The sequence below is a fragment of the Manihot esculenta genome, chromosome 14 (assembly GCF_001659605.2).
Source record: "Manihot esculenta cultivar AM560-2 chromosome 14, M.esculenta_v8, whole genome shotgun sequence".
In the NCBI taxonomy this organism is placed as follows: Eukaryota; Viridiplantae; Streptophyta; class Magnoliopsida; order Malpighiales; family Euphorbiaceae; genus Manihot; species Manihot esculenta.
The window spans coordinates 4,936,866-4,955,238 of NC_035174.2; the positions used below are offsets into that span (position 1 = coordinate 4,936,866).

General features: G+C 36.3%; 3 protein-coding genes across 3 annotated transcripts; 1 reads left to right on the forward strand and 2 right to left on the reverse strand.

The window, feature by feature from the left end:
- Window positions 1-2,164: 2,164 nt before the first annotated feature.
- LOC110630912 (cytochrome P450 71A1) lies at window positions 2,165-3,986 on the forward strand. The gene is made up of 2 exons (XM_021778555.2): window positions 2,165-3,109; window positions 3,194-3,986. Exons 1-2 carry the CDS (start codon window positions 2,165-2,167, stop codon window positions 3,788-3,790), a joined length of 1,542 nt encoding a protein of 513 aa, XP_021634247.2. The 3' UTR covers window positions 3,791-3,986.
- A 1,384-nt stretch (window positions 3,987-5,370) lies between these two features.
- On the reverse strand, window positions 5,371-7,693 carry LOC110600090 (cytochrome P450 71AP13). The gene is made up of 2 exons (XM_021736811.2): window positions 6,419-7,693; window positions 5,371-6,320 (listed from the first exon to the last, which is right to left on the reverse strand). Exons 1-2 carry the CDS (start codon window positions 7,334-7,336, stop codon window positions 5,709-5,711), a joined length of 1,530 nt encoding a protein of 509 aa, XP_021592503.2. The 5' UTR covers window positions 7,337-7,693; the 3' UTR covers window positions 5,371-5,708.
- A 460-nt stretch (window positions 7,694-8,153) lies between these two features.
- On the reverse strand, window positions 8,154-10,103 carry LOC110600300 (cytochrome P450 736A117). Its single transcript, XM_021737115.1, has 2 exons — window positions 9,097-10,103; window positions 8,154-8,959 (listed from the first exon to the last, which is right to left on the reverse strand). Exons 1-2 carry the CDS (start codon window positions 10,012-10,014, stop codon window positions 8,357-8,359), a joined length of 1,521 nt encoding a protein of 506 aa, XP_021592807.1. The 5' UTR covers window positions 10,015-10,103; the 3' UTR covers window positions 8,154-8,356.
- Window positions 10,104-18,373: the final 8,270 nt, after the last annotated feature.

Genomic DNA, 18,373 nt, shown 5'->3' on the forward strand with positions numbered 1-18,373 from the left:
TATTCAATTTCAAAAATAGAGAGACCGATCTGTTAATTATATTAAAATTTAAAAATTAAAGTATAATGAAACAGTCTCTCTCAAACTTATACAAATAACTTTTAGATCCACTTTTCATTTGATTCAAAATAATTAATCTAAATTATTTAATAATTTCGTACTATCTATTATATACAATTTTAATTTGTCGTAACCCACCACCGTATTTCACATTCCAACAGCTATCGTTACATATAATTTATCCTTAATTAAATCATATATAATTAATGCACTGATCTACATTATGTGGATATAATACATTAGTCATATATCGTTGTATTAATCAAAATTTTTTTATACAATTAAAAGAAAATTAATTTAATTATATATTATAAATCAAAATAAAAAATAATATAAATAAGTGGAAGTATATATAAAGCAAACAGAAAACTATATCAATATTATATGATTTGAATATGTAATATCGAGAAATCATTAGTAATTAAATTAAGCATCCAAAGCCTACTTTGTCAACAATGGCCACCTGTAGGATGCATTTCTTGACTTGTTATTTAGTAAAACATCAATACCAATACCAAACCCTATTTTTTTTAGAAGAATGCAAATCTCCAAGTACAAAATTTGTAGTCTAAGCATGCTGCAATTTGTCATCGATATTCTGACCCCAGCTGGCTTACCTTTTCCTTCGTCGTTCTCCTATAATGGAAACTTCTATTTGTATTTTTTTTCAAAAAAAAAAAAAAAATCTTTTTTCCATGTGAAATTAACCAAATCTATATATATATATATATATGAGAGCTAAAAGAATTAATTTCTTTAAATTTTTCACAATATGTTTAACATTATCAATTAAGAATTTTATAAGTAACAAAATTTTACAATATAATTTTGAAAATACAAAATACTAAAATAAATATTATATTACATAAATAAAATAAAATAAAATAATATATATGTAATTTGGACGAAATTTTTGGTTAAAAAACTTAAATCATTTGCAAAAGGATATCAAGAACAATTAATATCAAGTGTATTATATTACTTATTATTTAAATCAACTTAAATATATAATATAATGAAATAATTATATCATCAAAATTATATATATAAAATATAAATTTAATAACAACTTACAAAATTATATTAGCTACGAATAAAAATTATGTTGGTTGCTAATATAAAATTGAGTTATATTTATTAATAGTTAAAATTAAATTATTCTAAAATATTAAAATATCTCTGATAATATATTTTATGTAATTAATTAAAATATTATAATTAAATAAAATTTATAATATAATTTTGAAAGTATAAATTTATTAAATATTATGATTAAAATTAAATATTAAATGTATAATAACTGTATTGAATCTCACATCGGTTGTGGAAAGGGGTAATGTGCCCCTTATATAAATTATAGGCACTCCTCCCCTTTGACCTAGCTTTTGGGGTGAGTTAGGCCGGGCGCAAATTTAACATGGTATCAGAGCCTCCCAATCGATATTGGACGCCCCATAAATGTGTCACGCACTAGTAAAAATTCTGGGCGTGAGGGGATGTATTGAATCCTATATCGGTTGTGGAAAGGGGTAATGTGCCCCTTATATGGGCTATAGCCACTCCTCCCCTTTGAGCTTTTGGGGTGAGTTAGGCCAGCCCTAAATTTAACAAACTGCACGGGACAAAAAATTGATTAAATTAATAAGAGAAAAATGTTTAAAGTTAACTGTTAGAATTGATCGGATGGTAAGTGCATTTCGGTACATTTTGATGTATTTAAACAAATTTAAGAAATTTCAGATTTTACTCTCTCAATTTTTAATTTCGTGAATAAATTAAATAGTACTGTAGCTTTTAATATATTAAGGGAGCCTATATAAAAAGTGAATAAATAATATTGCATAGTAAGGAACAAACGTGCATAATCTGGGCCATGGGTTTCCTGGAAAATATATATATATATATATTACAATGAGAAACGATCTTCACGTAGATAGAGATAGATATAAATAGATTTGCAGGCCGATTGAGAATTAAAAAAGAAGGGGATAAAATTATTTAAAGTTGCCATGCATAATTTTTCCTATATATAGGGGGTCTTCGCCTTCAAGGGTGGCCAGCAACTCAAGCCTAAACTACAGTACTCTAAACCCTTGACAAAGCAATGGAAATGGTAGCTTTGTGGAAACAATGGGGGCAAGAGTTTGCCAAAACTCTTCCACTCAATCCTATGCTCGTTTTCTCTCTTCTCCTTTTATCCTTTGTTTATCTCTTTAGGCTCAGAAGAACTCACAAACTCAAGTTACCTCCATCACCACCAAAGCTACCAATCATTGGAAACCTTCACCAACTAGGTACTTTCCACTTTCGCTCCCTCAAAAAACTCTCCGACAAATATGGCCCCCTTATGCTTGTGCATTTTGGCAATGTTCCAACCCTTGTAGTTTCAACTGCGGAGATGGCTCATGAAATTACTAAAAATCATGATGCTATTTTTGCAGATAGGCCAAAAACCAGCGCTGGAGATGTTCTATTTTTCGGGCGCCAAGATATTGCATTTTGCCCCTATGGTGAATATTGGAGACAAGCGAAGAAAGTTTGCGTTCTTCAACTCTTGAACCAGAAAAGGGTGCAACACTTTGAGTTCGTGAGAAGAGAAGAAACTACTGAACTGGTAGAAAAGTTGCGCCATGCATGCGCCGAAGGATCGCCAGTTGATCTAAGTGAGATGCTTACTACAATTTCCAGCAACATCGTATCAAGATCAGCTCTTGGTACAATATATGATAATGAAAGTGGTCGTAAGAGCAACTCATCAGGAGATTTAGTTAGGACAGGAATAGACCTTGTGGGAAGTTTCAGCTTTAAAGATTCTTTTCCCTGTTTAGGATGGCTTGATGTTTTAACTGGCTTGAATAATAAGGTGAAAAAGGCATCCAAAGAATTGCATGGTTTCCTTGATCAAGTGATTGAAGAACATATTCAAGCGTCAAAAAGCCAAGACAAAGCTGATGATAGGAAAGACATAGTGGATATTCTTCTCCAACTTGAAAGGAATCGCATGCTCACTGTTGACTTCACTCGTGAAAGGATGAAAGCTATCCTAATGGTATATAATCTCTCTCTCTTTTTTATTTATTTGTCTTTAATTTTCTGGTTGTGTAGTTAACTATTTGTTTAGTAATAATTGCAGGACATGTTTATCGGGGGAACTGATACTACTGCGACAACCATGGAATGGACGATGGCAGAACTGATGAAAAACCCAAGCATAATGAAGAAAGCCCAAGAAGAAGTAAGAAGAGTGGTCGGAAACAAATTGAAAGTAGATGAATCTGATCTTGATCAGATGACGTATTTAAAATGCATAGTGAAAGAGACACTGAGACACCATTCGGGAATAATTCCTCGACAAACAACTACGAGCATCAAGCTAGAAGGGTATGATATTCCATCCAATACAAAAGTTTTAATCAATGCATGGGGAATTCAAAGGGATCCAAGAATATGGGAAAAGCCTGATGATTATATTCCTGAGAGGTTTATTGACAATCCAACAGATTTCAAAAGTCAAGACAAAAAGTATATTCCATTTGGTTTTGGCAGAAGGGTTTGCCCTGGAATATCATTTGCACTTAAAGAAGTTGAATACGTGTTGGCTAATCTTCTCTTGTTGTTCGATTGGAAGTTACCTGATGGTCAAGGACCCGAGGACTTGGACATGAGCGAGGTCTTCTATCTTGTGAATCGTAAGAAAGAATCTCTCATGATTGTGCCAACCGTGCATTAGTCAATAATTATTAATCCACAGTGGACAAAATTCTATGGTCGGAGTTTAATTTAGTTATATTTCCTTTCTTAATTTATGTTTTGTGCCTGGTCCTAAACATCTGATAATGGATTAGTCCATCTTCATAGTCCCCTGTGGATTAGTTTCGTGCAAAATTTTCTGTAGTGTTGAATTTGAAGCATAATGGTTAAATAAATTAGCGTCATATTGCTAGCTTTATGCCCATGTTTTTATACTAATAGCTTAATTTATATATATATATATTTTTAATAATTTTTTATCTATTATAATATAATTATAGTATATTAATTTTCAATAACCTAACTAAGAATTAAGAAAAATTTTCAATAAAAAATTACTTTTATATCAATAAAAAAATTAAATTGTAAATTACTTTTATATTATTTTAGAATTTAGTATATACTGAGCAGCAGGACTGTAGGACAACCTCATCTAGAAGCATGCATCGTCATATTCCTTAGGATAATATGAAATATTAGTTAAAATTTTATGGAAAAAAACTTAAAAGATGATTTCTATTTTTCAAAAATTTTGGTTATAAAATTTCATTTAATTTTATAAAACTAATTTTTGATATGAATAATAATAGAATTCTTAGTTACTACTTAAATTGGTTTTATATGAGTTTATATAAACCTATAGTAAAATTATAATTTAAAATATGATACAAACTTTAAAATTTTATGAATCCTAAAATTAATTTAAACAATAAAATTTTAATATAATCCTTAATTAAAATGAGTTTTTTCAACTTAATAATGTGTGTATATATATATATATATATTAATTTTATTGCAGTAGAAAAAATAATTTAAACTAATAAACAACATTATTTATTAAATTTGGATGGTAAGATTTTTTTAAAAAATTAATAAATCACGCAGAATTTTTATATAAATTAGAATTATTATTTAAATAATATTAAATTTTATTTTATGTTTATTATAATAATATTGACAATTGATTTTATTTTTAATAAAAAAACAATTGAGTTTATTTATATTTTTTTTCGCATAAACTTTTATTGTTAAACATTATTAATAACAATTTGATATACATCAGATATTATTAGCGACGAATAAATTTGAGATTTTTTTTTAAAAAAAAATTGTTTGATTAATTTTTTTTTAATTTTTAAAATTATATAAAGATAATGGACATGTAATGTACAAAAGTTATTAAACTTTTTTTAAATAATAAAATATTACTTTTTTGATATATAGCCTTATTACTGAAATAATACTAATCATGGATATTTTAGAAAATGCCATTCTCCACACACACACATCTTCTCCTACATTATGGTTTACTTGGTTATAAATGACCTTTCCAAAAAATTTTTAAAAGCATTGGACTTTTAATGGATTCATATTTTTCCCCTTTTACATGTAAATTTGCCATTCACTTGGGCTAAATAAAGTATTTTAGGTCCAGACATTTGTTTTCTAATGAAATCCAATCTGCCCAAACTTTCAGCCCATAAGACTATATAGCTGTAATAATTAGATACATGTTGCTCTTTCTCCCCTTGTTCAAATTTTACATTCTAAATTCCTGTGTAAAGAGAATTCTGTTGCAATTTTTATTAATAGGAGATGAGATCAAGGAAAGGTACAGATATTGATGTCATGATGAGTTCATCATCACTGTGATGATTAAATTAGGACATATTGCACTGATAAAAGAGAAGCCACTTCTTTGTACACCTGCGTAGCGTATCAAATGGTTCTTATTATAATATTACAACAACAGAAAATCGCAAAATCGTTTCTTCTTCTTCAAAGCGTCACATTCATCTTTATTGTTTTGATATCCAACGGACCATGCAGTACTAAGCTAATCCACTCTGTCTTCAAGATATATGAGTGACACTGTCAGAATTATGACCATTTCTGCCTTATTGGAAGTGTGGTTTGGCAATGACGTGCAGAGGAACCGTCCTGTGCATTGAGATGCCAAAAGCTTCAGTATTATCTATATCACTTGCTTTTATTCCAGGAGGAAGTTCCCAATCAAAGCTGTGGAGAAGTTGGGCTAGAGCAAGCTCAACTGTTGCTGTTCCAAATGTAATACCTGGGCAGATTCTTCTACCAGCTCCAAAAGGTATCAATTCAAAATCTTGCCCTTTGAAGTCTATACTGCTCCCTATAAATCTTTCTGGTTGAAATGCTTCTGGATTTTCCCACTGTTCTGGATCCCTCCCCATCGCCCATACATTGACATAAATACGTGTTTTGGCTGGAATATTGTACCCATCAATCATAACATCTTCTAAGGATTCTCTTGGGACTAAAAGTGGGACAGCAGGATGTAATCGGAAGATCTCTTTGATCACAGCTCTCATATAGTGAAACTGAGGCACATCTCTCTCTTGCACAACTCTTCTCTCCCCGACAATGCTTCTTATTTCAGCTTGTGCTTTTTCCATGACCCTGGGATTCATGATCAGCTCTGTCATCGTCCAATCAAGCGTTATGAAAGTTGTATCAGTTCCAGCAGCAAACATGTCCTGCAAAAACGTAACAATTACTAACTAAATTTAATTTTGACTCATCTAACACCAAATTGGGAGTAAGTAAATCAAGAGTTCTGAATCAGTTTACTGACCAAGATCACAGCTTTAACGTTCCCCATGGTAAGAGGCATATCACTATCTGATCCATTCTTCTGTATATCAAGCAAGACATCTACAAGGTCCTTTTGCTCCTCCAGCATTCCCTCGGAATTACGGTGTTCATTAATGACATTATCGAAGAACTGATCGAAACGTCTGAAGGTTTTGATGAGTTTGGACTTCATTCCTGTTAAGCTGTGTACAAATTCCATGGAAGGAAAGTAGTCTCCAAGGCTGAATCCTCCAAGCAGCGCCTGGTAATCCTCGAGCATTTTCTGGAAGCCGTGCCGATCGTACTCCCCTCCTCGTGAGAAGTCCCTTCCAAGAGCAACCCTACAAAGGACATCATTTGCATAGAGTCCAATCATCTTGCTTAGATTGGTGGTGCGAGGATAAGACTCTCCAATCCGAGCAACCAAACGAGCCACTTCTTCTTCTCTGACATAGCCAAACGAGTGGACTCGCTTGGTACTGAGTAGCTCCAGTATGCAAATTTTCCTGATATTCCTCCAGTAAGCACCGTAAGGAGCGAAGGCAATATCAGTGCAATCGTAGAACAGGTATCTGGCTGAGTACAGTTGAGGACGGCTAGAGAGAGCAAGATCATGGGTTTTGAACACTTCCTTGGCCAAATTAACGGAAGAAATTACAACAGTTGGGATCTCACCAAGCTGTAAGAATATGATCGGACCATACTTGTGAGCCAACCGATGGAGAGCTATGTGAGGCATGGTACCGAGCTGGTGAAGGTTGCCAATGATGGGCAACTTTCCAGGCCCTGGTGGGAGATTGAGGTTTCTTGTTCTCTGTTTTTCTTTCAGTAGAAACCTGAGGACCAGAGCTACGAAGATGGTAGCTAAAAGCAAGGAAGGCCTGAGGCCTGATTCCTTTAGCCATTGAAGAAGAGTCATCGGAGTTGTCTTTGAAAATTTCAGCAATTTTTTGTGGGCAAGTAGATGTTTTTATACAGCTCCTACTTAGATTTGCACACTATTAAAAAAAAAAAAAAAGAAAGAAGTAAAAAATGGAAATGTTATTTGATGAGTGCGAGAAAAAAATTGTAGATTCATGGAGTATTTTGTAAATTTCCATAAATAATGGCTAATTATACGAATACGCCGCATTTCTTGAGTTGTTATTTAGACCTCTCTTTCCAAATCCAGTCTGCATCGATGTCTAAATAATTGTTTGATTTTTCTCCAGAGTAATCCAATCTTCATCAATTTCATATTCCTAGCATGCTGCAATTTGTCGTCACTATTTTAAGCATAGCTGTCTCCTTTGTTTTCTTTTTCTTTTTTTTTTTTTTCTCATCCAAAGATAAAAGCAGCATATAAAGAAAACTCGGTCCAAGGAAAAGATTACAAAACTAGCTCAACTCAATAACTCAAAGACACTCAGCCAAAGACTAAACTTATCTCCAACCTGATTCAACTAACATATCGAAGCTAGCGTCACCGCCGCCTACCATCAATGGCCGGCAATATTTTCCTAAATAGGATTCAAATTAACCTTATTCTCTTAAAAAATGAATTTTTATTTAGAAAATAAATTAAATGAATTCGTGTTTATTTCTGATACGTTGGGAAATCATATTGAAAAAAATTAATTTTTATGAAAAAAAAAAAATTAAGTTCAGCAAATCAATAATACTCTTATCACTGAATTGGTGCAAAATGATACATACAAGCTACCTAGAATGAGATTTGATATAATAAAGAAATAATAGGAGACGGAATGAATTTTATAATTAATTTTTAATCTTAATCCAGGGAGAAGGATTCCTGTTTTAATTAATTAGTTACATAAAGGAAAGGTGACATGAGAAAAAATAGAGAGAAGGTGGGAAGGGTAATCCTCACCTCATTCCATTATACTACTACTACTAATAATAAAAATAAAGCAGGGATTACAAATGCATGGAGCTAGTATTACTGGGAATATGGAGTTGCCACAGCAAGAAGAGGGAATTTTCTATGTATGGTAAGACCTGTGCTTTCGGTGATGTCCAACTCCTCTCCTGTTAATCCCCAATCAAACTTGTGCAATACATTTGCCAATGCAAGCTCATCTGCGCTCATCGCAAATGCAATGCCTGGACAAATCCTCCTGCCAGCCCCAAATGGTATCAGTTCGAAGTGATGTCCTTTGTAATCTATATTAGTGTTCAAGAACCTCTCTGGCCAGAACTCCTCAGATCGATCCCACAAGGCAGGATCTCTCCCTATTCCCCAAGCATTGATGATCACTTCGGTTCCTGCTGCAATGTCAAATCCTTTTAGTTTGACATCTTGGGTTGATAATCGGGGGACTAGCAATGGGATTGGAGGATGCAAGCGGAGAGTTTCCTTGATCACTGCTTTTAAGTATGGAAGTTCATTCAGATGGTCCTCTGTTATTGCTGATGATTCGTTGCTGGAGATTTCTCTAATTTCATTTTGGAGTTTTTTCATCACTTCTGGGTGCCTTAGGAGCTCTGTCATTGCCCATTCCAGGACTGTGTATGTAGTATCTGAACCTGCTGCAAATACATCCTAGCAGAACACAGATGTTTAAAAAAAAAAAGTACAGAGATATGATTGAGGATTTATCAAAGTATTTGAGCTATTTTGTTAATAATAATAATAATAATAATAATAATAATAATAATAATAATAAGAGAAGTGAATACCAAGATGAGAGCCTTGATGCTAGTCGCATCAATTTGAAAACCAGCTATGTTTTCTTTCTGAATCCAAAGCAAAAAGTCCACGAAGTCCTTGCTAGTGTTCTCGTCTCTGCCGTCACCACTACCACCTCTATGTTGTTCAACTACTTCATCTAGGAAATTATCCAACTCTTTAGCAACTCTGTCGGCTCTTGCGTAAAGTCCACTTACATGATTTATCCAACCAAGCCATGATATATAATCCCCAACATCGAAACTACCCAACAGCTCTCCAAACTCCCCCAATAAATCCTTGAACTTTGTCCCTCCTTCTGATGCATTATATTTCCTCCCAAGGGCTGATCTGCAAACTACATCATTGGCAAGCCTCGCAAAGACCTCACTTAAATTGATGGGTGAAGAAGAACAAGTCTTTTTAATCCTCTCAATCATATAAGCCGTCTCTTCTTCCCTCACCGCCCTAAAAGATTGCACCCTTTTAGTACTCAGTAGATGTACAACACATAAGCTTTTTATCTGTCTCCAGTACTCACCATAAGGAGCTGCAGCCACATCCTTATGGTCATAGAGAAGTTTCTCTTTCATTCTTGTTTTACGCCTATTTGCAAACACAAGATCTTGGGTTTTCATAATCTCGCATGCCATTTCAGCTGATGAGATAACAAGAACTGGAATTCTACCGAAGTGAAGCAACATGACATCGCCATGGATCTGAGCTAAGGATCGAAGAGAGCGATGAGGGTGCGAACCAATTTGGTGGAGGTTTCCGATAATTGGAAGCCTGGGTGGAGAAGGTGGTACAGTTTTCTTGCTTCTTAGTGGAGATCGGTTCAACAGGAAAATGATGAAGCATAGCGCTAAGATGGTGAAGGACAATGGAAGCAAAATCGATGACGTTCCAAATGGAACGTAACTCCCCATTTTCGTTTCTTAATTATTAGCATCCTTTGTTAGTCTCTTAAGCTTATAAATAAATCCTCGGGACCACCTACATTTTTCCAAAATCGGAAACCACAATTGAAAGCAACAATTTGAAAAGAAGGTTTTCATGTGAACATAGCATTGAAACAATAAATCGAATTGTAATAAATGAGTTATTTATTGATCTCATGGTAAACGCTAGAATGCCCTAAAAATTACAAGCGATGAGAGGTATGATAGGATTTTACAAGTGTGCCTTTATTCTCCGCCAAACAAAAACAAATGGGGAAAATATCTTCAAGTGGTCACACCATGATCTATAATTGTGAAGACAAATTATTCTTAGATTTACATATTCTGCGGCTGAGAAAAACTATTAGACTTTTTGCCGATTTAGGCTGTAATTTTTAGAATATATTTTTCATATTTTTTAATATTTGAACATTTTTTTAAAATATTCTAAATTTTAAAACTTATATTAATACAATTATAGATTTTTTATTAATATTTTTATTTTCAATACTATAATTAAATAATAAAAATAAGTTACTTTTTAAAAAAATAATGATAAAAATTTTATTTTTTTTAAATTTTATAATTACAGTCCATCTTTTTATAATTCACTAATTAAAAGCTACATCTTTATATTTATTCTAATTAAAATCTACTGTTAAATTTTTTATTAAAAATTAACAGAAATATCATATTATTTAATACATTATTATAGCAATAATGCTACATCAACCAAATTTAAAATATAATCAATTACGACTTAAAAAATTAGAATTTAATTAGTAAATTTTTAAAATTTATAATGTAATTAAAAAATTTTTAAAGATTATAATTTTTTTAGTTATTTTTCTTAAAATTAAAATTTATAATATTAAAAAATAATTTACATTATTATTATTATTATAAATTTTTTAATTTTATCAATAATTTAATATATTAATTTTATTTTAATTTAATTCTAAATTAAATTATTGTAATTTAAAAAATACATACTTGATAATATAATTAAAAGTAAAAATAAATATTATTTTAAAAAATAGTTATAACTATTTTATTATTTTATATTTTCAAAAATAAATTATATAAAATATAATTTTAAATCAATTTTATATTTCACACTACAATTCATTACATTTATTCTCCACTCTCATATACTGACTTAAATATTGAAATTGTAAATATTGTATTCATTATTTTTTTAATAGACTAATTTAAGTGTCAGAATAGCTGCCGTAAACACTCACCATCACCTTATATTTTCCTTTTTATAAGTTTAATTATTAGAATATAATTTTATTTTTTAGTCACATCACACATTATAAAATATAATTAATATAATTATTAATTATATTTTTAATAATTACAATAATAATTAGTACAAATTTAAAAAAATTAAAATATGAATTAATTTAAATTAAAATAAAATAAATTGATATATTAAATTATTGATAAAATTAAAATTTAATAATAATAATATAAATTATTTTTTTAATATTATAAATTTTAATTTTAAGAGAAATAATAAAAAAAAAACTTAATTTTTTTAAAAAAATATAATTGTAATAAACTTTAAAAATTTATAAATTAAATCTTAATTTTTTAAATTGTAATAAATTCTACTCTAAATTTAATTTGTATATCAAAGTGATGTGATAATATTGTGTCAAATGATATGACACTTTTGTTAGTTTTTAATAAAAAAATTAATAATAAAATATAATTAAAATGAATATAAAAATATAGAGTTTAAATGATCAATAATAATAATAAAAAGAAGATGTAATTATAAAAATAAAAAAATTATTATTATCTTTTTAAAAAAATATTTTTCATAAATAATATTTTTCGGTATTACTTTATAGAAAGATTTATAATGGTCTATAAATATTGTCATTATTAGCAAATCAGTCCCTGTATTTTTAAAAATTTATTAAAATGTCATTATCTTTTTTTTCCGAAATAGTTTTTTCGTTTATTTTTCTTGAAAATTTTTAAAATCTAATTTTATCCTCAAATAAATTTTTTATTTAGTACTTAGATATTACTATTATTAACTAGTCAGTTCTTATATTTTTAACAATGTGACGGTAAAAGAGAAGAAGAAAAATTTTCTCCACCTCCTCCTCAAAAAAGAAGAATATAAAAAAAATAAAAAAAAATTAAAAAAGAAGAAAAAGAAAGAGAGCACGATGAATTAATGAAAAAAAATAAAAAAGAGGAGGAGAAAGAAAAAAAATTAGATAATTTGATATTTTATTATATTTTTAATGATAAAAATAAAAAAAATAATTATTTTTTTATGAAAAAAAATATTTTAATAAATTTTTAAAATTATAAAAATTTACGTATTACTAATAATAATATTTAAAAGTTAAATTATAAATCTCTTAATTTTATATTACGAGTACATGTTCACGTCGTTTGAACAAATTTTTTCCTTAAATTTGTGCTTTTCGTTCATTATTTTTTGTTTCCCGAATCTCTCTATGTAAGCCGTTGCCAAATTCTAAGCCAGACAATTGTATACGACATGATGGTCTCAAGCGTCGGTGTAATACCCGGCTAGACTCCGGTATCGAAATTCCTACCGTTCGGTGGAATCTCGGATGTCGGAGACCTCTAGATGGGTAAAACCATGTTTTCATGAAATGTTTTAATATTTTTGATGATTTTAAGTAAAGAGGAAATGAGTTTTTGAATAAAAATAACCTTGGAGGAAAGCTCAGGTTCGGCCGCCGAAATTCAAAGTTCGGCCGCCGAACATGCATGCATTTCGGGTGAGCCTTAGGCCCCCGAAGGCATAAGTGAGGGAAGTCCAGGTTCGGCCGCCGAACCTCAAGTTCGGCCGCCGAATATGGCATGCATGCGGAGGCACATTCGGCCCCCGAACGTGGCCTGGACAGCCACTATAAAAGGGTCCCTTAGCCGAAAACAGGCGAGTTTTTCCCCATTTTCGGCCAAGGTGAGCTCTCTGCCGTCCCTCACCGATTTTTGATGTTTTTCCTCTAGATCTTTCAAGTTTTTCATTTGTTTTAACCTTGTTTTGAAGATTTGAGCTTTTGAGTAAAGTTTTGGAGGTTTGAGGTTCAAGAACTCAAATCTCTCCCAACTCCAAGTTTGGTCGCCTCTACTCTCAATCTTTAAGAGGTAAGAGTCGATCTCTAGCCTATATTATGTTTTAAGTAAGTTTTATGAAGTTCATGGGGGTAGAATGCATGTTTAGGTTATAGTCATGTTTATGGGTATAAATGTATGTTCATGAACAATGTGGCTTGTAATGTGTGTTTGATGTGTTGTAGTTGGGGTTTAAGGTAGTTTGAGACCCCTAGGAGCTTGTATGCATGTTTTGGTTGAGCTAAATGCATGATGGTTTGAGTTTGGAGGCGTTTGTGCATGTTTGAACCAAGTTTCTGCCCTTTTAGAGAAATCAGGTTCGGCAGCCGAAGGGACTTTCGGCCGCCGAACCCCCTTGTGGAGGCAGCCTTCGGCTGCCGAAGCTTGCCCCCGAAAGGAGACTTTCGTCTCTGTCTGGGAGTTTCGGCCGCCGAAAGTGCTGCCGAACATGCATGAGTTTCGCCTCTGTCTGGGAGTTTCGGCCGCCGAAGGTGCCGCCGAACCTGCCTGACTTTCGGCTCTGGAGGGACTTTCGGCCGCCGAACCTGCCGCCGAACCTGCCGCCGAAAGTGCCCTGTCCAGCCTTTCCTTGCATGTTTTGCATGGATGTTTTGAGATGTTTTAGGGGGTTTTTGGGGGATGTTTTTAGAGTTATGTTCTAGTATGTTGGTCCCTCATTTGAGTCCACCTGTGTAGGTTTGGACCCGAGGAACCGAGGACCCCAGCAGTGAGTCAGCTGCTTCAGTCAGTGTCAGAGCTAGCCAGAGGTGAGTGGAATGACTCTTATGCTTTTAAATAAATAAATAAATCAGTTTTGAGCATGTTCATGCATCACGGATGCCATGTGATATTCTAGGATGCTTGCATTAGAAATCACGAATATGTTGCATTGCATAATATGTTGTTGATGTGGATGAATGTTGAATGATCCATTAGCCCTCATATATTATGACATGATGATATGATATGGAAGTCCAGGTGTGGCCTGCACTACGCCCCTGGCACTATGTAAGAGAAAGACCGGATGTGGCCTGCACTACGCCCCCGGCATCATGGATTATGTATGTTATGTTATGTTATGTATAAGAGAAAGACCAGGTGTGGCCTGCACTATGCCCCTGGCATGATTGGATTATGTAGAGGGCTAAATGGTGACAAGTTCATCCTTGATATGATTAGTTGTGATGTGATGTATTTCATGTTATCATATGTTTTAAATGCTTTACTATTCTGCTCACTAGGCTCTAGTAGCTCACCCCTCTCCCAAATTCCCCAGGTTTGCAGGTACGGGTTAGACAGAGAAGTGAAGAAGAGTAATGAAGTCTTATGTATGTAATAGTTAGAAAGTGGACATGACAGATTGTATAATGATGTATAGATATGTAATGTAATGATATTGAGGTTAGAAGTGTGCTTGACCATAGTTTAATGTAATCCCTTTTGAAACATGATCTTAATGTTATTGATGTCCATGTTTAGCAAACTCAACTCTTGTTATGCCACCCATTGGGGGCTTTGATGAGATCCCACAGAGGGGTCAAGTTTATGATTATGTATATGATTCAGTGCATGCACAGGTTGAGTTTGGTGGATGATAGAATGTATGAAAGTAAAGTTTTAAATTTTTATGTATTATTGTTGATCATGTATGGGATTAAACAGGTTTACAGGTTGCATGTCAGGCTTGCTACGGGTCCCGGCGGCCTTAAGCCGATCTGGATCCTAGCGCCGGTAGCGGTCCGATTTTCGGGTCGTTACAGAATGGTATCAAAGCCCTAGGTTCATATGGTCGGACCTAGAGTGTTGGGCTCGTAGATGTTATAGAAGGTCAAGCACAATAGGAAAGGTCATGTCCACTAGGATAGGATGTGGAGTCCTGTCTTACATGATGATGTGAAATGCCATGATTATATGCATGTGTATTAATGATATGCTATGATATGTGTAACAGCCCGGACGTGAACCCCGGCACTGTTACCGCTCACAGCCCGTGACCTTCCTCTGGGCCCAGCCACTGTGAGCAGCTCTTAACATCCCTTCACCCTCACGGGTTCCAGGCAGGATTTGTCCCTCGGGGGAGCCATTACGGCCCGCCCTAGCCCGAGTGGATTTGGCCCAATTCCTTCCTCTGGGAATTAGGTCGCCTCCCCCACTGCTCGAACCCTTGACCTCCCACTTTAAGGGAATAGTCTGGTGAGAGTGAGTACCAATTGTGCCATTGGAACAATTGGTACTCACTCTCACCAGACTATTCCCTTAAAGTGGGAGGTCAAGGGTTCGAGCAGTGGGGGAGGCGACCTAATTCCCAGAGGAAGGAATTGGGCCAAATCCACTCGGGCTAGGGCGGGCCGTAATGGCTCCCCCGAGGGACAAATCCTGCCTGGAACCCGTGAGGGTGAAGGGATGTTAAGAGCTGCTCACAGTGGCTGGGCCCAGAGGAAGGTCACGGGCTGTGAGCGGTAACAGTGCCGGGGTTCACGTCCGGGCTGTTACATAAAAAAGGCGCCTTTTTATGTAACAGCCCGGCCCTTTTCCACCGGCACTGTTACCGTAGCAGTCCGGGCTTCTTCCCGGCCCTGCTACAGCTCTTAACATCCCCTCACCCTCACGGGCTCTTGGGGCAGGATTTGTCCCTCGGGGGAGCCAGCACGGCCCACCTTAGCCCGAGTGGATTTGGCCCAATTCCCACTTTTCCAGGAATTAGGTCGCCTCCCCCACTACTCGAACCCTTGACCTCCCACTTTAAGGGAATAGTCGGTTGAGAGTGAGTACCAATTGTTCCACTGGAACAATTGGTACTCACTCTCACCAGACTATTCCCTTAAAGTGGGAGGTCAAGGGTTCGAGCAGTGGGGGAGGCGACCTAATTCCCAGAGGAAGGAATTGGGCCAAATCCACTCGGGCTAGGGCTGGCCGTAATGGCTCCCCCGAGGGACAAATCCTGCCTGGAACCCGTGAGGGTGAAGGGATGTTAAGAGCTGCTCACAGTGGCTGGGCCCAGAGGAAGGTCACGGGCTGTGAGCGGTAACAGGGCCGGTCGTACGGGGCCGGGCTGTTACAATATGTGATGCGGGTTCATGTGTGCCCACATGAACCATATGATGCTAATGTTTATGTGATGTGTACTGTTTTCAGAAAACAGGATGAGAGGAACTCGTCGATCAGCAAGATTGACTGGAGTACCACCTGAGGATGAGGGCACGAGCGCCCGTCCTCCAGCATTGCCTAGGGCAATGTCTAGTAGGTCTAGTAGAGAAAGAGCAGTGAGAGACCCTAGAAGGTCTTTGGATCTGGGTAGAAGCAGATCAGTCAGAGGAACAGTTCAGGGAGGAGCGTCAGAGGACATGGGGGATGATATGGATGTAGAGCAGAGGAGGGATGGCAGTCTGGGAGTCAGTATGTCAGAAGAAGGAATGGGAGAATCCCAAGGAGGCACTCAGGCCTCGGGATTTGTTCAGCCACCTTACTACCCACCCTTCTCACAAAACCCTGGGTATTCGATAGGAGGCACATCGGACTACCACAGCTTTAGCCCTTATCCCACACAGATGCCATACCCACCTTATTATCCACCTTATTCACAATACCCAATGTATCCACCCCCACCTTACTATCCAAATCCAGCAAACCCTACCCCAGGGGATGCTGCACCTCCTCCTCCTCCAACAGAAACAGCAGCCCCAGCTACCCAACCTCCTAGACCTAGCTCAGCCAGTGGGAGCAAGGTCAAGATGACTGACTACATGAAGTTGGGTGCTCCCCAGTATGAAAAAGGGGATGACCCGTTTGTGTATCTGGAGAGGGTCAAGGTGATCACAGATGAGATTGGGGCTGATGATAGTAGAGCCATCCAGATGGCTGGGTTCACACTTAAGTGCAAGAAGGCACGGGAGTGGTTCAAGAATTATGTGAACCCGAAAGTGGATAGCATGTCTTGGGAGGAGTTTGCAAACGAGTTTGCAGGATGGGCTTTCCCAGATAGTTCAAGGGAGCTGAAGATGATAGAATTTGAGCAGTTGAGGCAGACTGATGAGATGGGTGTAGAGGAGTTCACAGACAGATTTTTGGAGCTGTTGCCATTTGCAGCGCAAAGCCTTTACTCAGACCAGAAAAGGTCAAGGAGGTATATCATGAAACTCCACTCCAGATATTCCTCCTTGATCCAGTCAGCAGATAGGGAGAGCTTCCATGCCATAGTGGATATGGCCCGGAAAATGGAGGCCAGTGCCATCGTTCAGGGGACAGTTAAACAGTTAGTGGCACAGCCTTCTGGTTCTAAGACCCCAGGCTCTTCTTCAATGAGTGCAGCAACTTCAGGTAGCAAGAAGTGGGACAGAGGTCCCAGGAAGTCTAAGAAGAACAAGTTCTGGAACAAGGTTAAGTCCAGTCTGGGACTAGGGAGTGGCTCAAGCTCTGGTGCGGATAATGCAGTTTGTGCAAGGTGTGGTAAGCCACACAGAGGAGTATGTCGGTTTGGGACGACGGCCTGTTACAGATGTGGTCAGGAGGGGCATATGTCTCGAGAATGTCCAAGAGCAGCCCCGATGGCACAGTCCCAGCAGACAGCTTCAGGTAGTGTAGCGCAGCCAGCAGCTCCAGCCATGACTCAGGCCAGTGGCAGAGGCAGAGGGAGAGGGGCAGCCTCTTCTTCAGCGGGTTTCAGAGGTGAAGGTCCATCAGCTCCAGCACAGATCTTCATGATGACTCAGCAGGAGGCAGATGCATCTAACACCGTGGTGGCAGGTAACTTAGTCATTGGTTGTTCAGATGTGTATGCCTTAATGGACCCGGGCGCATCTCATTCTTTTATTGCACCGAGAGCCGTCCAGAGGTTAGGGTTGATGATCTCTGAATTAGAGTGTCCTCTCTGGGTCAGTGGACCCAAGTGTGACCCATCAGTGGCAGAGTCAGTCTGCCAGTGTAGTCCTGTGTTTGTTGAGGGAAGATGCTTGTCCGCCGACCTTGTGGTTCTAGACTTGACAGATTTTGACGTCATTCCAGGGATGGACTGGTTATCTACCCATGGTGCTACCTTGGACTGCAGGGACAAGGTAGTCAGGTTCAGAGGTCAGGATGGGTCAGAGGTTGTCTTCAGAGGAGACAGGAGGGGTACACCTAGAGGTCTGATATCAGCTCTTCAGGCTCGTAGGTTGCTTAGGAGGGGATGTCAGGGGTATTTGGCTCATGTGAGAGAGCTTAGCAGTCAGGTTAGAGAGCCCGCCTCGGTGCCAGT